The sequence below is a fragment of the Dama dama genome, chromosome 17 (genome assembly GCF_033118175.1).
Source record: "Dama dama isolate Ldn47 chromosome 17, ASM3311817v1, whole genome shotgun sequence".
Lineage (NCBI taxonomy): Eukaryota > Metazoa > Chordata > Mammalia > Artiodactyla > Cervidae > Dama > Dama dama.
Genome location: NC_083697.1, coordinates 42982956 through 43004184, shown reverse-complemented (window position 1 = coordinate 43004184; position 21229 = coordinate 42982956). Strand labels below are relative to the sequence as shown.

At 43.4% G+C, this 21229-nt stretch overlaps 1 protein-coding gene across 1 annotated transcript in view; it reads left to right on the top strand.

Moving 5' to 3' along the window:
- Positions 1-21229, top strand: part of FAM184B (family with sequence similarity 184 member B) — a 116523-nt gene that overhangs the window by 47716 nt on the left and 47578 nt on the right. The window contains exons 2-5 of the mRNA XM_061164436.1: positions 11836-12591; positions 13558-13693; positions 14957-15096; positions 15672-15878. Of these exons, the coding sequence (XP_061020419.1) occupies positions 11836-12591; positions 13558-13693; positions 14957-15096; positions 15672-15878 (1239 nt within the window). The remainder of the gene's footprint in view (positions 1-11835; positions 12592-13557; positions 13694-14956; positions 15097-15671; positions 15879-21229) is intronic.

Genomic DNA, 21229 nt, shown 5'->3' with positions numbered 1-21229 from the left:
TGCTTCGTTTGCTATTATTTTCTCCCATTCTGAGGGCTGTCTTTTCACCTTGCTTATAGTTTCCTTTGTTGTGCAAAAGCTTTTAAGTTTCATTAGGTCCCATTTGTTTAGTTTTGCTTTTATTTCCAATATTCTGGGAGGTGGGTCATAGAGGATCCTGCTGTGATTTATGTCGGAGAGTGTTTTGCCTATGTTCTCCTCTAGGAGTTTTATATTTTCTGGTCTTACATTTAGATCTTCAATCCATTTTGAGTTTATTTTTGTGTATGGTGTTAGAAAGTGTTCTAGATTCATTCTTTTACAAGTGGTTGACCAGTTTTCCCAGCACCACTTGTTAAAGAGATTGTCTGTTTTCCGTTGTATATCCTTGCCTCCTTTGCCGAAGATAAGGTGTCCATAGGTACGTGGATTTATCTTTGGGCTTTCTATTCTGTTCCATTGATCTATATTTCTGTCTTTGTGCCAGTACCATACTGTCTTGATGACTGTGGCTTTGTAGTAGAGTCTGAAGTCAGGCAGGTTGATTCCTCCAGTTCCATTCTTCTTTCTCAAGATTACTTTGGCTATTCGAGGTTTTTTGTATTTCCATACAAATTGTGAAATTATTTGTTCTAGTTCTGTGAAACATACCGTTGGTAGCTTGATAGGGATTGCACTGAATCAAGAGCTCATTTCTGAAAGCAGAGAGTGGCTGCACCCAGCATGGCCTGTGGCCTGTGGCTACCTGTCTCCCAGATCGAAGCCTCAGTCAGCACTGGGCTCACTTCATTACACCCACAGCAGCAACAAGACTGCCTTAAACTTCCCCTCTCAGAACCAAGGTCCTTAATGGAAAAGACGACACATTTATCACAACCCAGCTGCTCAGATCAGAATACACCAGCCAGGAGGAGGCAGCGCCACCAAAACTCAGATCCCCAGGAGGGAGACCTCAGCACTTCCACTTCCTTGTTAGAAGGTTTCTCCTCTGAGGGCTTGTGTCTCAGTTGTAGACACATGTGGGTTAACTAATGAGGAACCGTTTGATGGAATAGCCCTACCTATCCTCCAAAAAAAAAAGTTTTTTCTGATTATGTTAATAATTGAAGTGCACACTCATATAGAAAATTGGGGAATACACAAACCTGAAACTATCACAACATTGTCAATCGGCTATATCCCAATATAAAATAAAAAGTTTTTTAAAAAGTCACTCAAACTACCACAAGGGCACAACTCTTTCTGAGTCTACCTGTGTGTCTATCCACACACACTGTACTCTTGTTTCCTTCTAATAAACACTTTACTTGTTTCACTAAAAAAAAGTTTAAAAAAAGGAGAAAGATGGATACCCTTCACTATTACCATTCAGAAATAACCTTCGTCATGTTTCTAATACATTCTTGACGTTCTTCTTTGTTGATGTGTGTGTTTGATTTTGGAACCATGTTGCATCCTCCCTTTTACATCCTTTTAATTTTAATTTAGAGTAATCTACTCCTGACACTGGGGGGGCCCTGACATGGGAGGCTGGCAAGGGCTCTGTTCTCCCGTAAATACTCTCCATAGTACAAATCTCCGTAGTACAAAAAGATGCTCTGGTCTATGAACTTGACCCAAGGTGGCCCTTCCATTTCTGGTGTGCAGTTTAAGTGTGCAGCATGCACCATCACCCATAAATTGAGAATAAAACTCCTCATCGCTGTACTCAAAACCACGTGCTGCTAGAACACAGAAACTCAGCCATGACTGCAAGGACAATTTGCAAAGCTGACCCACATGTAATAAATGAATCTGTGGGTTTTGGTATGATATTTGGACAAGACTATGTCATTTGAAACATATTGTTTGTCTGAGGATTATGTAGATGGTACAATAAATGGATTTGGAAATGTTTAAAGAGATTATCCACCCCCCACACACAGAGAACAGTGGAGAAAATAAGAATCCCTTTGGAATGCACATTCAATATATTTACCTTTCATTCTGTGGGATTTACCTTGTAAAGATGCTTTGTGAACTATAAAGTGCTGTGCAAAATAATATTAGCACTCAGTGTGGTATCATTTGTATGAAACAAATGGATATGTGTGTCCATATGGATCGCACAGAAAACCTGCTTTTAGAGTTTATAAACTATTATAATAATTCATAAAGTATTATAAATTTACATTTATAATATGTAATCTAAAGCAGACAAACTTGAAGAGCTGCTTTTTTCTGCTATAAAGTTTACACGATTTTGTTTCTTTCTGTGGCTACAGATTTTGATGCTCCTACTTGGATTACCTCTCTGTTAAAATATTTCCTGTGAGAGGTATTAAGATTACTTTGCATTGATTTTTAAATACTTTTTTGTATTGATTTTGTTCACAGAAGAAGTATTGTGACACATATGCACAACTATTGACTAGGTTGACTAACCAAGGGCACTAACCCTAGTCTTTGTGTTCTAAGAAACTGTAAACAAGTTGTTCAAGCTTCAAAAGATGGTCCCTTTCCAGGTCCCTCATCTTTTTGTTTGTTTGTTTGTTTTAAGCTTTTCTTTTAAAAAAATTTTTATTGGAGTATAGTTGATTCACAGTATTGTATTAGTTTCAGAAACACAGCAAAGTGAATTGGTTATACATATATCCACTCTTTTTTTATTCTTTTCCTATGCAGGTCCCTCATGTTATGCAGGTGGTGAAACTCCCTGGAAGGCAGATGGGCCTGTATCTGTGAGTGTTGGCCTCTGTCAGTAAGAGCAGGGGCTCTCATTAAGGGAGGGTCTCTCAGTAAGAGCATCCTGGAGAGACTGCCCTTACCTTTCAGCTAAGTCTCGGTCTAAATTGGCTTGGGAGAGAGTTTAGCTTCCTTTATTGAGAAGCTTATGCCTCACAGCTCAATGCCGTGTGCAGCCAGTTGCCTACAGCTCTCTGATCGGTAATGGTGAGATTTTAATCAGTATTTTGGACTCCATCTAGAAATGCATTCCAAGTCCATTTGTCTGCAGGAGCCCAGCCTTGTTTAGGACCTGTTTTAATCCATTTGCATAAAGGAAGGAACATCAACCACTTGACCTCTGCTCTTCTCAGGAGTTTCAGCACCCACATGCAAGACTTCCTTCTTAATATTTAGCTAGTCCTCTTCCTGACTTGGTGTCAGGGAAGTTGGTGCTCCTTTGTCTGCAGGGACATGAGTCAAGAGCAATGACCTTGGTCTATCCATATTCTGGCATCCCAGGATGCTGTGCTTCTGAGGTGGGGTGGCGTGGACACACTCCCAGTCATGCCAGCTGGAGAATCCTTTGACTCTTTCCTCTCTCCCATCCCACACCTAGTGAGTCAATGGACCTGCCACTGTTCCTCATTATCAGCTCTTGATCCACACGCCTTTCCCCTGCTGTAATTCCAGCCTTTACCCCAACTCCTTCCCCTGTTCTCCCTGCCCCCAATCACATCTGGACTCCAAACTGAAGCCAAGGCAGTGGTCCCCAAATATACGAAATAGGGAATGTCTTAGTCAAGCTTCTCCAGAGGGACAAGACCAATAGGATATATATTGAGAAAGAGACTTCTTATGAGAAATTGTCTCATATGATTGTGGAAACTGAAAAGTCCCAAATATACCATCTGCAAGTTGGAGATCCTTGGGTACTTGTGGTGCAAATCCCAGTCTGAATCTAAAGGCCTGAGAACCAGGAAAACCAATGGTGTAAATCCTAATCTGAGGACAAGAGAAGGCTTGCATTCCATCTCAAGCTGTCAAAGAGTGAATTTTCCCTAACCCAGGCTTTGTTCTATCCAGACCTCCACTGGATATTGAATAAGGCCCACCCACACTGGGGAGGGCAGTCCGCCTTACTCAGTTGACAGATTCAAATGTTAACCTCATCTAGAAACACAGACACACCCAGAATAATATTTAATCAGATATCTCAGCCCCTCATGACCCAGTCAGGCTGACACGTAAAATTAACCATTACAGAGTTTTATTCCCTGTAGTTTCAGAGAGGCAGAATCTTGTAAGAAAAGCTTCCTACATGGCACAGAAGCCACAGTTCCTTCAAATATGCACCCATTTGCTTTTAGAGCCCAAGGCCCTGAGCAACCAGATGTTAAAAATGCAGGTCCTGGCTTCTCCCTGCCCGAGACCTGCCACATCTCTGGGCAAGGTATGGGAGTCTGCATGACCACATGCAGACTACATGCTATGTATTCTATGTACCGCATGCTGCATGCTATGTAAACAGTATAAAGTCCAAACTCCTTCATAAGGATGGTGTCCTCTTGAGTGTCTGACCTCTGCCCACCTGTCTAGCACTGGGTCATGGTGTTCCCTCTTTCCTGCCAGTGTCCCTCACCAGGCTCTGGCCAGGAGGACTCCCATTGTGCACCTCCTCCCAGTACCCCTGTTTCATGTCTTTGTGGGGGTCCTGACACTCCCCCCACCTGTATGTTCTTCCTCTTTCTCTTCACTTGGCTGATACTTGCTCATATTTTCAAACCCAACTCAAGAATCCTCTGCATCTGATACCTCTGTGCTAGGATAAAGAAATATTTCATTCATTCAACAAATAGTTACAAAGGCCTTTCCACATGTCAGGCACTATTCTGGGATCTAGTAGTGGACACAACAGGCAAAAGAACATACCTGCACGTAACACATATTCTCCAGAGGAAGACCAACAAGAAAATTTTTAAAAAACATGTAAAATATATGATATGTCAGATAAAGGTGACATGAAGAAAAATAAAGCAGGATGAGGTATGGGGAGAGCATTGATTTGGGGAGTAATCAAGGCAGGTCTCACTGATGATGTGGCAAATGAGCAGAAACCTGAAGGAGCATGGTTGTCCCAGAAAAAGCAACAATATCCACAGAGATGCAGTGAGTGAGTGTGATTGCATGATTGAGGCAGGGCAAGGATGTCCATGTGGTTGCAGTGAAAGGAGTGAGAAAGAGAAGAGGATGACGTGAGCTCAGAAAGGTCATGAGAAACCAGAACATGTAACCTTCCTTCTGGCTGTTGTAAGGCTCTGACTTGTCCTGTGTGGTTAATCATCAGAAGGTTTGGAGCAGTGGGGAGACATGATTTGACTGACTTTTAACAGACCTTAGATGGCAAAGTAGAAACAAGGGTCAATGTCTTTGTAATGGTTCAAGTGAGAGGTATTCGTGACTCAGATTAAAGGTAGGATGGGATGGTGAGAAATAGCACGATTCAGGATTAGATGTTGGAATGGATTTGGAACGTCAGGGACATATTTGAGACAGATAGCTGTAAACTTTTTTTTTTATTCTGGTAAAATATAAATAACATAGAATTTACCATTTTTAAGTGTAAAGTTCAGTGATGTTAAATACATTCACATTGTTGTGCAACCATCACCACCACCTGTCTTGAGAACTTTTTCATCTTCCCAAATGAAAACTCTGTACTCATTAAACACTAGCTCCCTAGTACCCCCTTCTTGCAGCCCCTGGCAAACAGCATTCTACTTTCTATCTCTGTGAATTTTACTACTCTAGGTACCTCTTATAATTGGAATCATATACCATATTTGTCTATTTGTGACTGGCTTATTTCACTTAGCTTAATGTCTTCAAGGTTCATCCATGTGGTTGCATGTGTCAGAATTTTTTTCTTTTTAAAGCTGAGTAATTGATGCTTTAACCTCTGAGTCACCAGGGAAGCCCCAATGTATCATTGCAGGTATATATCACATTTTGTTTATCCATTTACTTATCAATGGACACTTGGGTTGTTTCTGCCTTTTGGCTAGTGTTAATAATGCTGTGAACGTGGGTGTACAAGTATCTATTCAAGTTTCTGTTTTCAATTATTTTGAAATTGAAATTCCAAAATGGAATAGCTGGATCACATGGTAATTCTGTGTTTAATTTTTTGAGGAACCACCACACCATTTTCCATAGCAGTTGCACCATTTTATGTTCCCACTACCAATACAGTTGCAATTTTTCCACATCCTCATCACTTATTTTTTTGTTTTTTAATGATGATCATCCTAATGGGCATGAAGTGGTATTTCATTGCAGTTTTTATTTGTATTTTCCAAATAATTAGTAATGTTCAGCTTCCTTTCATGTGTTTATTAATAGACTCCAAAGTTTGACCTAAGCAATTGAAAGAAGGGGGTTGCCAGATGAGTAAGATGAGCAAGATGGGTAATAATGTACAAAGAGCAGGTTTTGAAGGAAAAATTTCCAGAATTAAATTTGAGGTACATATTAGATAATGGGGATATTGATAAGAACAGGACATGAATCTGACATTCAGGTGACAGGTCTAGACATATAAATTTGACAGTCACTAACCAAAAGAGTGTACATAAAATCATGAGATTGAATGAGATCTCAAGAAAATGTTTGTAGAGAAGAGAAAGTCTGAGGCCTAAGCTCTAGGGCCCTTTTATTTGAAGGGTGGGAGATGAGGAAGAACTTGCCAATCAGATGAGAAGCACCATGCTGAGCATGTAATAAATGCTGTAAAAATACTTAGTGAAAGAATATCACCAGTTTTTTTCTAAACAAGCTAATTGTTCTGTTTCTTCTAATTTGGGGATCCAAAAGGATTTGGGTTTCAATCCTAACATCTGCATTTTTAAGCATTATTTTATTTTATTATTTATTTTTAGCATTGTCTTGGCAATAATAATGGGCTTCCCCAGTGGCTCAGACAGTAAAGAATCTGCCTGCAGTGTAGGAGACCTGGGTTTGATCCCTGGGTTGGGAAGATCCTCTGGAGAGGGGAATGACAATCCACTCCAGTAGTCTTGCCTAGAGAATTTCAAGGACAGAGGCACTTGGCGGGCTACAGTTTATGGGGTTGCAAAGAGTCAGACATGACTGAGCGAGTACACTTCGCAATAATAGTAAAAATAATGACAGAATTTCTTGATGTTTACTTTGTGCTAGGAATGCGGCTAAGGGTATTAGGTTCGGTGTGTCATTTTAATCTCCAAATAAATCTATGAAATAGGCATTTCTCTCCCCTGTGCTAGATGAAGTGACAGAGAATCAGAGAAGTTCAATAATGCCCTCAAGGTCACAGAGTTAGAGAGAGGTAGAGCTACAGGCCCAGCAGAATCCAAAGCCTCCTTTTAAGCACCATGCTTTATAACCGCTAGATGTTAAATTAACCCCACCCAATGTCAGTTTCCTCATCTGAAAAATAAGAAGTATGAGAATGTCCACTTTGTAAAACTGTTAAATTTATTGACAAATAATGTATCTATTAACTGACCCAGAGAAGGTTATATTCTGGGAGCACTGGATAAGTATTATTTCCTGTTTTCCTTTTCCATTTCACTTCTGACTCCTGCTGCCAGACTCAATGGAAACTCTCCTTAGGATCTGATGCTCAGAATTCATTAATTATAGCTTTATTAAATCTACAGCACGTGCGGGCTCAGTCACTCAGTTATGTCAAGACTCTTTGTGACCCCATGAACTGTAACCCACCAGGCTCCTCTGTCCATGGAATTTTCAACCTTTAAGACCTTAACAGGTCCACTGCAGACATTGTCTCTGAAATCAAACCATTAGCAGTGGATTTCTAAAACCCTTGGGAAGACTTTGCAACTTGCTCAATATTGCTCTTGACTGCTGAATTATTCATGTCCCTTGATGGCTTCTGAAGTTGACTTCCTCCTGAGAAGGATTCACAAATGAAACTTGGGCCAGGCACTTGAAGTTTCAGTTGAGTAAGAAGGTGGTGAGTGAAAGAAAGCAAGCAGGTGGCAGAGAAAGTGTTGTCAAGTGGCCTGTGAGGCACCAGGAGCAGAAGGGTGGGTATATTCAAAATCTACTCAACACTTTCAGATGCTGACAGTGGGGTGGGGTGGGAGGGTGGACCAGATTATGTTTCCAAAAACAAGGGATGTTTCTTTTTGAGGACACAGTGTGGAAAAAAAAGAAGAGAAAAAAACATTTAATAAGTACCTATTTTGTGCCAACTCATATTTAGATGTAATACTACTTGATCCTCAAAAAAAAAAAAAAAAAAACAAAACTGGGTCCGGGTTGTCTCTGTCTTTCAGGTAAGAAACTGAGGCATCAAGAAGTGAAATAACATAAGCAATTTTAAAAAGAGTTGAGAAATATGTCTACCAAATAGAATTAGTTTGCGAACGACAGAAAATCCAGTGCAATCTGTGTGGAATCACTGCAGGGCTGGCATGGCTTTCCACTGTGTTAGAGACCCTGGCTCCTCTTATTGTCTTGCCATCCTTAGCCTGTGGTGTCCCCTTCAGCATCCAAAATGTCCTCTTGATAATAGGAGGTTCACCCCAGAAGAAATAATGACACCTCTGCTTATATTCAACTGGGCAAAGCTTGGTCCCTTAGCTGCTCTGAGTTAGAAGGGAGGCTAAGAAATGTGGCAGTGTGCCCAAAGGAAAGTTAAGGGTTCTATTTCTAAGGACGAAGGAGAAAAACAGACACAGGATCCACCAGTAATCTCTGCTCCTAGGTAGTTAAATCTAGGTCTGTTTCACTCCAGAGGACCCCTACTCCACCAGTTCTACTCTACTGCCTTCCTTAAGAGAAGTGCCATTGTCACAGGGATCTCCATCAGGCTCAAAGTGTCCTGTGGGCAAACGTAATAGGAACAGCCAGGTCCCACAGGTTCTTGTTGTGAGCCAGGCACTATGCAATGTGCAGGGTAGAACTGCCTCATTTAATCCTTCAGTAACCTCATTAAGGGGTTTCCCAGGTGGTGCAGTGGTAATGAACCGGCCTGCCAATGCAGGAGATGCAGGAGACACGGGTTTGATCCATGGGTCGGGAAGATCCCCTAGAGCAGGACATAGCAGCCCACTCCAGTATTCTTGCCTGGGAAAGTCCATGAACAGAGGAGCTTGGCGGGCTACAGTCCATGGTGTCACAAAAAGTCAGACATGACCGAGTGGCTGAGTGGCTGACCGACTGACTGAAACTCATAAAGCAGGAACTTCATTCTCCCCATTGTACAAATGAGGAAACGGAAGCCAGCGAGATTATATAGCATACCCAAGCTCACACAGAGAGCAGACAGCTTCTGGATCCATACGTTGTATGGCATCCACACAATGGCAAATAGGACTACATTTAGGCAGCATAGACTCCACAGCCTAGTCTTTTACTTGTTGTGCTTGTCTGTTTCATGTGTGTTGCCATTCAGGGCGTCTGCTTCTGCAAGTCTCTCTTTGGATTCCCATTCCTCAGTGTAGTCACAATGCCAAATTTCATGGAATAACCTTTTCAAGGATGCTTTGTTCTTCACATTAGAAAACCCCATTTATGTTAAGATTTGACCTGGCACAGCTTGACTCCATTGAAGAGAAAAATCAGTCTTTTTTTAAAATCAGTTGGTGTGTTAGGTGTGCAGAAAAGTTAACATAGCGCATCTGAGACTGCTCCTTAGCTGGCCTGTTTGCAAAGTTGCTCTTGGCTGCCATCTGGGAACTTGGATTTCCAGAGGTTTTCCACCACCGACACCAATAAGAATATCTCAGCAGGCCTTAACTTCTGCAAACAATATAACTTATGTGAGCACTTACTTTCCTTCTGGGAGTCTGGAATTTTGGTAATGCCCAGGAGATGTTGTCTACCTGACTCTGCTGTGCTTGGTCGCCGAGCTGTGTCCAGCTCTGTGACCCCATGGATTGTAGCCCGCCAGTCTCCTCTGTCCATGGGGGTTCTTCAGGCAAAAATACTGGAGTGGGTTGTCATGCCCTCTTCCAGGGGATCTCCCTAACCCAGGGATCGAACCCATGTCTCCTGCATTGCAGGCAGATTCTTCACCATCTGAGCCACCAGGGAAGTCCAAGAATACTGGAGTGGGTAGCCTATCCCTTCTCCAGTGGATCTTCCCCACCCAGGAATCAAACTGGGGTCTCCTGCATTGAAGGTGGATTCTTTACCGGTTGAGCTACCAGAGAAGCCTGTCTATCTGACTCGCCCTGAATAAAAACCTTGCTAAGTCTTCAGTAAGCTTCTTGGCAGGCGGTATTTCACATGTGTTGTCACAACTCCTTGCCAGGGAAATTCTGTGTGACTCCATTTGGGGGGGTTCTTACAAGCTTTCATCTGGTTTTTATCCAGACTCCCCACCACCCCCACCACTGCCAAGCTTGTTTTCTACTTGCTGATTTTGCTTTGTATCCTTTCTCTATAATTAATCATAGCCATAAGTATGATTATATGCTGAGTCCTGTGAGTTCTCCCATAGTGATCATAGCTGTTGTAACAAATAAATATCAAGACTCTAGAGGCTCAACAGAGTAGTTTATTTCTTGTTAGTGCAGAAATCAAGACCAGTGCTCCTGGTGAGCCGGTGGCCTTCTGCTCAGTCACCGAGGACCCAGGCACTTTCCATCTTGCGCTCCACATTAAGTTGGCAGATAGAAAAAGAGACTGTGGAAAGGACATGCTTTCTGCTTCACCCTCCTCTTAACCTTAACCCCAACATTGGACCTGAGATGACATCCATCCACCTCAGGCCACATTCCACTTGTAATCACTAGTCATGTGGTCCCATATAGATGCACGGGGACTAGGAAATGGATCTTGGCTTGGTGGCTGTTTCTCTGCATCAACTCTGTGGAAAGCAAGCATGAATCTTTGATGACCAGCAACAGTACCGTAATAGATACTTATTATGAACCTACCCTGTGCTCAACTTCATACCAAATGCTCTGAGACAACATGAAGAAGTCAATTGTTCATGCCTATACAGAGCTTGACATGTTAACGGGAACTGGTCAACCCCAAGGATGAGGAGGCAAGGTTCCCCTTTTCTGGGAAGTCTTCGACGACACCATTCCTCTGTGCTTCCCTAGTGACTGGTGCTGATCACTTTCATAGCACTTAGTGCACTAAAACCGACCATAATCTTATCTGACTCTCCCACCAAATTATATTTTTGAGATCACAGCTTCAGTTGCCTTATTCATCAACACGTATTTCTAGTACTCAGCACAGAACATGGCACATCTGAGATATTGGGTAAATGCGTAAATGAATGAAAGCTTAAGTAGAATAGTGAGATGCAGAGAAGTACCGTACTGTGAGCACGAGTTAGTCAAATCTTCTTATCCCTTGTGATGTTGCAAAAGTTGCTTAATTTCTCTGAACCTCAGTGGTTCATTCTTAGAATGGAGACAAAGATACAAACTTTTCAGGGTTGCCATGAGGATTTTCTGAGATCCTAAATGTGTATCCAGCACCTAGCCCTGTCTCTGTCTTGTTTCTGAAGTTACAGAGAACAGTTTTTCACCAGGGGGTACGATGTTAGCTGTGGGTTTTTCACAGATGCCCTTTATTGGGTTGAGGGAGTTCCCTTCTCTTTCTTGTTTGGTCAGTGTTTTTGTCAAGAGACGGTATTGGATTTTGTCAAATGGTTTTCTTCTGTCTGTTGAGACAATCTTATGGGTTTTACCCTTTATGCTATTCACATGATATCTCACATTAACTGATTTTCAGAAGTTAAATCAATTTTGCACTTCTGGGATAAATCCCACTTGGTCATGGTATATAATCCTTTTTATACATTGCTGAATTCTGTTTTCTAGTGTTTTGTTGTATTTTGTTTTGGTTTGGTTTTCAGGGGTGCTGTGTCCCAAAGTGTTTCAGACCCTTTGCTTGATTCCCGTGGCACTTCCCAGAGGCACCTAGGGAACTCCTTATTGGTTTATCCCGGGGGCAATTTCTAATAAATCACTTCCAGTCAAATCCTGTTCTCAGGTGAAGCTCGTGGGGATCAGCTTGAGTGACTGCCAGGGTCAAGGCCCTCTCTAGTCACTGTGGCCCTTCACACACACCCACACCCACATCCCTCGGGCTAACCCAGCTCTGTGACTTTTCCCGCAGGTGATCTACGCCCTGAACACCCGCCAAGACGAGACCGAGGCGGGCATGGAGGCGCTGCGCGAGGCCCACCAGGAGGAGCTGCAGCAGGCGGTGGCGGAGACCGAGGCCAGGCTCCTGCAGGCGCAGGGCCGCGCGGGCGAGGAGGAGGCCCTGCGGCAGCGCATCCAGGCCCTGGAGAGCGCCCTGGAGCTGCAGAAGCGGCTGACACAGGAGGCGCTGGCCCAGTCGGCCTCGTGCAGGCTGGAGACCCAGGAGAGGGAGCTGAGGGTGGAGGCCGAGCACGCCGAGCGAGTGCTCACCCTCTCCAAGGAGATGCTGGAGCTCAAGGCCAGCTATGAGAAGAGGCTCCGGCACCTGAGTGGCCACGAGGCGCCCCGGTGGGGCCGGCTCGACCAGGAGGGTCCCGAGCCCAAGGCCGAGCCGGGCTGCGGCCCCGAGATGCGGGAGGTCCTGCTGGAAGTGGAGCGGCTGCGAGCGGAGAACCAGCAGCTGAGCAAGGACTACGCACGGAAGGCCGAGGAGCTGCAGGCCACGTACGAGCGGGAGAACGAGGCGGTCCGGCAGGCGATGCAGCAGTCTGTGAGCGAGGCCCTGTGGCAGTGGCAGGAGAAGGAGACCGACCTCCGGAAGAACTTCCAGGCCCAGGAGGCAGCCCTCCAGGCCCAGGTCCGGAAGCTGGAAGGGGATCTGGAGCACAGAGGCCGCAAGATTAGTGACCTGAAAAAGTACGCCCAAAAGCTGAAGGACCGCATTCAGGTAAAGCAGGGGCTCTTCCTACCTCCCAAGTGTGAGTAACCATGGCCGGTAGTATGAACACCTAGCATGCGTCAGGCACTGTGACTTCTGCCAAAGTGAGCATTATTACCTTCATTGAGTTCGACCACGTTCATGAAGGAAATATTTATTGAACACCTACTATGTGCCAGGCCAGGGCTGTGTTAAGGAGACACATGGTAAGCTGGACTTGATCCCTATCCTTTGAGAGCTGAGACTTACAATCTACAGATAAGAAGATAAAACTGAAATTGAGAAGCTTAAGGAGGGGCTAGCTAGGCACACAGCTGAAAAGTGTTTTAACTCAGTTCAGCCTAATTCTAAAGCCCCTGCTCACTTCATAACAACTTGCCTGTCCTAACGTCCTTGAGGCTTTATATTTGTGGAAAACTAGACCAGTGACAAGTTAGTTATGTGAGGCCCACAGTCTCACAGAGCCCCGTCTCTAAAAGTAACACCAGCTAGTATCTTTCATACTTCCTGAGCATTGTTTTCTGTCCCAGTTTATCTCGTTTAACCCTCACTACAGAAAGCTTGAGGTTTCCCAGGTGGCACTAGTGGTAAAGAACCCACCTGCTAATGTAGCAGATATAAGAGACAGGAGTTCAATCCCTGGGTCCAGAAGATCCCCTGGAGGAGAGCATGGCAACCCACCCCAGTATTCTTGCCTAGAGAATCCCAAAGACAGAAGAGTCTGGCGGGCTACAGTCTATAGGGTCACAAAGAGTCGGACGTGACTGAAGCAACTTAGCACAACACAGAAAGATTAAATAATTTGCTGAAGGTCACATAGCCAATCAGAGGATGAATCAGGATTTGATGAACACTGAGCGATTGAATTCCAGAGATTAATGACACATGCTGTGCGTTTACCCGCTTTTCAGAGCTGATGTACATAGGCTGTGTCTGCACAGAACTAGAGAAGTGACACCCTGTCTCTCTGTTTAGGACCTGGATGTGCAGCTCAAGGAGGCTCGACAGGAGAATTCAGAGTTGAAAAGCACGGCAAAAAAACTTGGGGAGAAGCTGGCCATTGCCAAAGATAAGCTGATGTTGCAGGAGTGTCATGTGACACAGAAAACCGGTGAGATGCCCCAGTTGATTTCCTTACAGAACAAAGGTTGGCCACCAGGTTGGCTTGGCGCTGCTTGCAGCTTTGAGACTGTTAAGGGAGCAGAATGGAGAGCAGGGCTCTTTGATCTGACCTGCCTGGTGGTGAGTCCCATCATGCAAGACACAAGCAAGCCAATACCCAGAGCTGCCACAGGTCAGGCATGATGCAGAAGGATCTCTGGCTCCCAGATAGTTCTCCATCCAGTCTACCATAGTGCCTGAACTTCTCAGTTCTGGCTTTTCCCTAGACTTAGACAACACTTTATACTCTAACATCTTTCACACAGTGATGTTATTGGATGTTCCCAATAATTCTCTGAGTTAGGTATTGTCAGTATCCCATGTCACAGATGAAGAAATGAACCAGAGGAAAGTTATGTGGCTAGCTTAAGGCCATCCAGCTGGCTGGTGATAGAGTAAAATACACAGGTTATCTAACTCCAAAGTGCTTTCTTTGAGATAAGGTTAGATAACATCACTGACTCAATGGACATGAACTTGAGCAAACTCAGGGAGATAGTGGAGGACAGGGAAGCCTGGTGTGCTGCAGTCCGTGGAGTCACAAAGAGTTGAACATGGCTTAGCGACTGAACAACAACAAAAAAGTGCTTTCCACTGAGCTCCCTCATCAGAAAGTTCTTGAATGTGTATAGTGTGATCAGCTTGACACTGGGATGTTTAACAAGGGTACAAAACATAGGCTCTGCCTCCAGGGAGATTATGGGATTGTTACTTTACAGCCCACAGCATGCTTTCATATCATGAGTGCATCCCAGGCAGCAGAGGAACAAGGTGTCTGGGAAAGAAGAAATCACTCTGGGCTGAAAAGTGTGAGTTGGAACCAGAAGGTATGGTGGTCTCAGAAGTAAGGCATGAGTACCTTGGGGAATATGGGAAGAAACCGAGCAATCTAGTTGTATTTAATTTTTGTCTTATACTTGAAATCTCTTTAAATTTAAATCCTTTGAATGCACATATGTTCAGGAACATCCTCAATTTTTTAACCTATGTAAAAGATGACTTGTTTAAGAAGGGAGAGCAGGGCAACTATGTGAACTCAAGATGCTACTTGGGCAAAGATGACAATCACCATCTTGATCATACTTGAGGCCAGAAGGCCATGGAGCAGGGATTACATAGGGGAGTTGAATAGCAGAATGGTAACCTGCAGAGGCCTCAGGCACAAGGCCCAGGCCAAGGGCATTCCCAATGATATTGGAACTTGTGCTTACAGATGATATGAAGACAGAGAGAGTTTCAGAGAATGAAGTCCTAGGGAAAGAGAATGATTTGGAAACCTGCAGTCTCCATCCTCAGCAGGACCAGAACTTTGCCAAGGAGTGTCCCTGCACAAAAGGAGGCACAGATACACAGGTAGTGTCTGACCCAGCCCTGGGGATGGAGCAGTCATGGGGGGCTCTGCTGGAACAAGCTTCAGAGGGAGGCCAGCCCCGAACCATGATAGGTCTACTTGGAAGCAACAGGTCCCATAGTGTCAGGGGTGAATGTGTAGGTGTGAAGTTCCAGCCAATGTCCTGCCAACTGCATGTCATTTGAAACTAGGAGACTGAGAATGTAGCGGCATTCTTCCAACTCCTTATCACCAGCTCCTGGGAAACTGGAAACTTGCTTAAGATTCCTGCTATATGTTCCCAGTCAAAACAAAGCATTTTTTTGGTTTTTTTTTTTTTTTTAGAAAGCACTATAGTGTGGGCTGGAATACCTGATCCTATGACAATAGATGCATTACTCCAAAAAGTCCTTTTCCGATGGTGGATAGAGTGAAGTTTCTTACAAATATCAAACATGTCATCTTATAAGTTTTACTGTACCTTGTGATACATGCTTTAAAATCAGTAATCAACATTGTAGAAGTTGCACAAAAGAGATATGGTGATTTCCTGTTCTCTCCGCCCTGGCAGTTTTACAAGCCCTTTTTCTTTTCATAGACCAAGAAAGAAGCATGCATTGAGACAGAATTTATGAAGCAAAAATATGAAGAAGACCTTCGCAAAATCAAACATCAGACAGAAGAGGAGAAGAAACATCTCAAAGACCAGCTAATGAAGCGCCTAGAAGACTTGGTGAAGAAGCACACGGTGGAAATCAAGTCAGTTCGCTCATCGGTGGAAGCTGAAAGGAAGAGACTGCAGAAGGTTAGACCCCATTCCAGAGATACCATTCCTTTTGTTCTTCCTTGCCTCTACCTCCTTCCTTTCCTGTTTGTTTCTTTTTTCCTTCCTCAAACATTTATTGAGCTCCTGTTGTGTACAGATCTCAGCTAGTTCTCTGACCAAAGGAAGTTCAGTGTCTTCTGGAGGAGACAGGGCATCCCAAGACCATGAGACAGTAGGGCCTAGAGTCATTAGCATGGGGTGGAATTGTGTCATATGAGTGTTTAACTTAGGGAAATTCAAATCCTCTATTCTGCAAAAGCAGAGAGAAATAAAATGAAGTGAACACGTGGACCTGGCAGACTGCCTGGATTCAAATCCCAGCTCTGCCACCCTCCAGCTGTGGACAGTTGGATCCCTCATAGAAAATCTCGGTGGGCCCCATGTTCCTCATTTATAAAACAGATGTTGATAATAGCACCTAACAGAGTAGCTGCAAGGAGTACATGAAGGAATCCGTGTGAAAAAAACAAAGCAGATCATAGTGCCTGGGGTGTAATAGACACTAGGTGAATGCAGGTAATTGATTAATCAGTGGGTCGGCAGTGGGAGAGAAGTTTCTCAGCCTCTGAGTACTGCTCCAAATTCCCACAAAAGGAGGTGCTTTCTGCTGAGAAGGAAAGCAAAGCCTCATCCCTCGTGTTTGCTGAGGAAAGAAAATACATATGTATTTGAATGTTTTAGGAAAAGAGTGAAGTAAATCAGCATTATTGTAAGCATAGGTGGTGCTTTAATTATTACAAGAAGGCTTCTTTCTAATCTAAGAACTTGCATTATCAGCTCTGAGTTTTCATTGAAAGAGAATCATATATCACTGAGGAATGCAGTGTGTGGTGGTGAAAAGTAGTAGATACTCAATAAATATGTGTTGGATAAATAAACGGTCTCATGAAAGACTAGTACTGGGTCCAAGTCCTGACTCTGATTGGCTTTATGACCATGAACTGGTCATTTAACCTTTCCAAAAATAAAGATAATTACTTTGGGGGCTTGTTACATGCATTAAATATGGTTTTGTATATAAACTTTTAGCTCAGTGCATAAACATGTACTCAAAGTTTGATAAACAGTGGTTGTAATTAGTTACCATGTGCATTAGATGACGTCATGTGTGATAATATTATTTAGTGACCACTGTACTTTATAAAGTAACTTCCCTGGTGGCTCAGACGGTAAAGCATCTGCCTACTATATGGGAGACCTGGGTTCGATCCCTGGGTTGGGAAGATCCCCTGGAGAAGGGAACGGCAACCCACTCCAGTACTCTTGCCTGGAAAATCCTATGGACGGAGGAGCCTGGTAGGCTACCGTCCACAGGGTCGCAAAGAGTCGGACATGACTGAGCAACTTCACTTTCATACTTTGTAAAGCACTTATTCTTATGAAAACATTTAATCCTCCCAACAGGGATACAAAATGAATGTTTGTATTGCCATTTCAGAGATGAGAAAACTGAGGCTCAATGATGTTATATAACTGCTCACACAGACAGTGAGTGATGTAGCCACATTAAAATCCAACAGCCTGACTCCAGAGCCCATGATTTCCCATCCCTGCACAGGGTGGGAAGCAGCTGTATTGAAAGCACTTTCCTCCCGACGAGCAGTAACTGGTTGCACAAATCCAGCCCTCATGTAGCTGAACCCTCTTTCTATCCTGAGCCACAGTCAGTGGGAGGGACGGTTACTCTTCTGGAGCTACAGGTTGCCCTGGTAACCTGTCAGCCAAGCCTGACTCTGAGTGTAGAAATTCCATTTCAGCTCTAATCAGGGGCATGGATCCCTTTGGGAAATGAATCATGTAGAAATAAATTGCATTTCCTCCTGTGTTTTTTTTTTTTTAAATTATGATCATTTCTACAAACTGAGGACATAAATTACATAAATTAGGCCATGTAGACTAGAGGAAGGTAAAACCTTGAAGAGGCCCCAAATCAGGTATTCATAGACTAAAAATAGATACCTGTTTTCCCTGTAGAGTTAAGAGGGCACTGTTTCTTTGGGCCCTTGAGTACAAGTGTGTTATGTATCCTGAATGCTACCTTAACCTGAAAAAGATACTTCAGGAGAAGGGCTGGAGTTGACCCAGAGGGCCTATCTGCCTTCACTGTCGTGGGATTAGAGGATATGATTACTTAATCTTCAGACAGAGCAGAGTCATGTCCTATAATTAGCATTTGCCCACACATTCTTAGAAGACCGTGGAAAGGTTTATTGAGTCCCTATTGAGCTAGCTAGACACTGCTGCATTCTACACCTCATTTGCGTCACTTATGATTCTGGGTGTCAGGCATCACAAACCCACCCTGGGCGCTTTAGGCAAGAAAGGAATGTAGTAAAGGGCAATGAGAAGCTTTCTGGAAAACCAGGGAACCGGGCTTGGCAGCTACTCAGTAAGTGATGAGGACACGCCTCCACCTCTGAGGCCAGACATGCCATGTACACAACTGACAACCACCACCAACGGGCCCTGGATGTTGCCTGCAGAGCTGCGCTGTCTAATTGGCAGCCTCTTATGGTTATTTACATTTAAGTTAATCACAACTAAATAATATTTTAAATTCAGTTCCTCAGGTGAGCTAGCCATATTTCAAGTGCTTAATTGCCGTATGTGGCTTATGGCTCCTGGAATGGATAGCACAGTGCTGAAGGACTTCTACACATAAACCTTAGAATATTTCCATCATCCCGGAAATGTCTGTCAGTCAGAGCTGCTATAGAATGGGTGGCCCTGCTGTCCCTGGGAAATGCAGTTGCCAGATCCTTTTTGTTTCAGTGACTCCAGCTTGTACATATTGATGGCTTCCAATTTGAAATCTGGGGTGAGTGTATCTGATGGTCACATTCCCTCAGTCCTCTTTCGAAGGGGGTCTGGGAAGGTAAGTCTGACATTTTCTGGTTCTGTGGTGGGAGGATGGCTCTGATGTATCAGATGGAGAATTTCTCAAACATTCCGAGAAGGATCAGATGCTGTGCAGCTAAAAGGAATGACAGCTTTCCAGTCCATGATTTATTTCTTACCTCAGCCCTGTAGGCAGGGGTGGCTTTCCCCTTTCACAGATGAAGAACCTGAGACATAAAGTCACTTGAATATCACATAAATTGGATGTGAATCATGGCTGCATAACCTTTGCTCTCTGTCTATGTAGTAAGGCAGAATAAACATTGCCCTGGGCCTTGGAGTGCAGCCTTTAGGTCTTCACCCTGCCAGCATCCCTTTATGGTTTATTTATCATTCATTGAATGCATACTTGGTGTTTTGAGCAATGCAGGGATATAGGAATCATCCATGCCTTCAAAGAGCTCCCTGTCTAGTAGGAGAAACAAGACATGCACTCAAACATCAGTCAAGTCAGTGTGTAAGAAGTGCTGTGCCTGGGGAAAGAGCCTCATTGTCAAATCTTGAATAAGTTAACCCAAAACATTCTAGGCCTCTGCTTTCTAATTTTAATAATAAATATGAATGTGAATGATTTTCTCAAAAATTTTTCAACTTTTTATTTCTACCAACTCCCAAAATACTCTTTGTTATTTAAAAATAGGTTACTTAATTTCCAAATATTTAGAACCATACCAGATATCTCTCTCTACATGAATCAGCCATAGGTATACATATATCTCCTCCCTTTTGAACCTCCCTCCCATCTCCTTCCCCATCCCACCCCTCTAGGTTGACACAGAGCCCCTGTTTGAGTTTCCTGAGCCAGACAGCAAATTCCCATTGGCCATCTATTTTACATATAGTAATATAAGTTTACATGTTACTCTTTCCCTACATCTTACCCTCTCCTCCCCTCTCCCCATGTCCATAAGTCTGTTCTCTATTTCTGTTTCTCCATTGCTGCCCTGTAAATAAATTTTTCAGTACCATTTTTCTAGATTCCGTATATATGTATTAGAATACGATATTTATCTTTCTCTATCTGACTTAGTTCTCTGGTAGTCTAGGGTCTTGGAGTCAGTGCTCCCACTCCAAAGGCTCAGGGCTTGATCTCTGATTGGAAACAAAGATTCCACAAGTGGTTTGTTATGGCATTAAGTGAGATTAAAACAAATATCCAAAAACGAGAAACCAAAGACGAACCCCAGGCAAATAACAGTTACAAAATCAGGCAAATAATAATTAAAATAATGGAATACACACACACACACACACACACACACACACACACACACACACACACACACATATATATATACACACACTGATGAGCAAAGTCAACACAGTCCAACAAAAATAAAGTACAGTAGATTGACCCAGCAAACAAAGGAAATAAAATATTTACCAGTTAAGAGCAAAATTAACTAAAACACAAACTGGAAAACAAAACTAAAGCAAGGTGCCAAGTGGGGAATGAAGCAATGAAAACAAAACTAACAAATATATAGAGAGGAAAGGAAAGAAAGAATAGATATGCAAAGTTAAATAGAAGTAGATGAAGAAGATTTGTATACATTAAAGATTAACTGCAAGAGGAAAAGAACAGTTGGAGAGGCAAACAAAGGAATAAATGTAGAAAAAATATAATAGGTTTAAAAAATTAAAATTATAAAAAAGAGAGAGGAACAAAAGGGGGGGATCTCCACAGAACTGCAAAAGCCCAAAGTAGAGGCAGAGGTTTATAACAACAATAAATAATGTGATTGAGAAAAAAAAAGCTCAAAAGCTTAATTAGATTTCATACTGCAAAAAAAAAAAAAAAAAAATCGACACCTAAAACAGAGGGGGGATAAAAAGAAAAAAAGTCCAAAAGAATCTATAGAACAAGTCAAAACATAAGAATAACAAATGTTTTTCTGGAGTCACTGCTGTCAGAGTCCTTTCCCTCGCTGGGGTCACAGTCCACCTCACCTCCCTAGGAGGCCCTCCAACACTGTGCTGATCTCTGGACCTGCTGTGGGGGCAGCTCAGATTCTCATCTGGTCCTCCTCCTCTGTGTTCCTGCCTCCAGTGTCCACAGCTAGCAGAACTAGTGCGTCTTCTTTCGTGGGAGCTCTCAGTGACCTTTTACATATTCCATAGACACAGAGTCTGCCTGGTTGATCGTGTGGACTTAATCTGAAGCTTGTACAGCTGGTGGGAAGGTTTTGGGCCTTCCTTAGCCACACTGCCCTTGGGTTTCAATTGTGGTTTTACTTCCACCTCTACATATGGATCATACACTGGGGTTTGCTCCTCAGGCTGCCCTGAGGACTTGGGTTTGCCCCTGTGAGGCAGGGGTGTGGAGGTGGTGCAGCTGCTTGGGTTTCATGGGTTCTGGCAGCATCAGGTACAGAGGGGAGTTGGCAGCTAGGGCAGCAGGAAATATAGTGCTCTAGAAGGGTATGGCAACC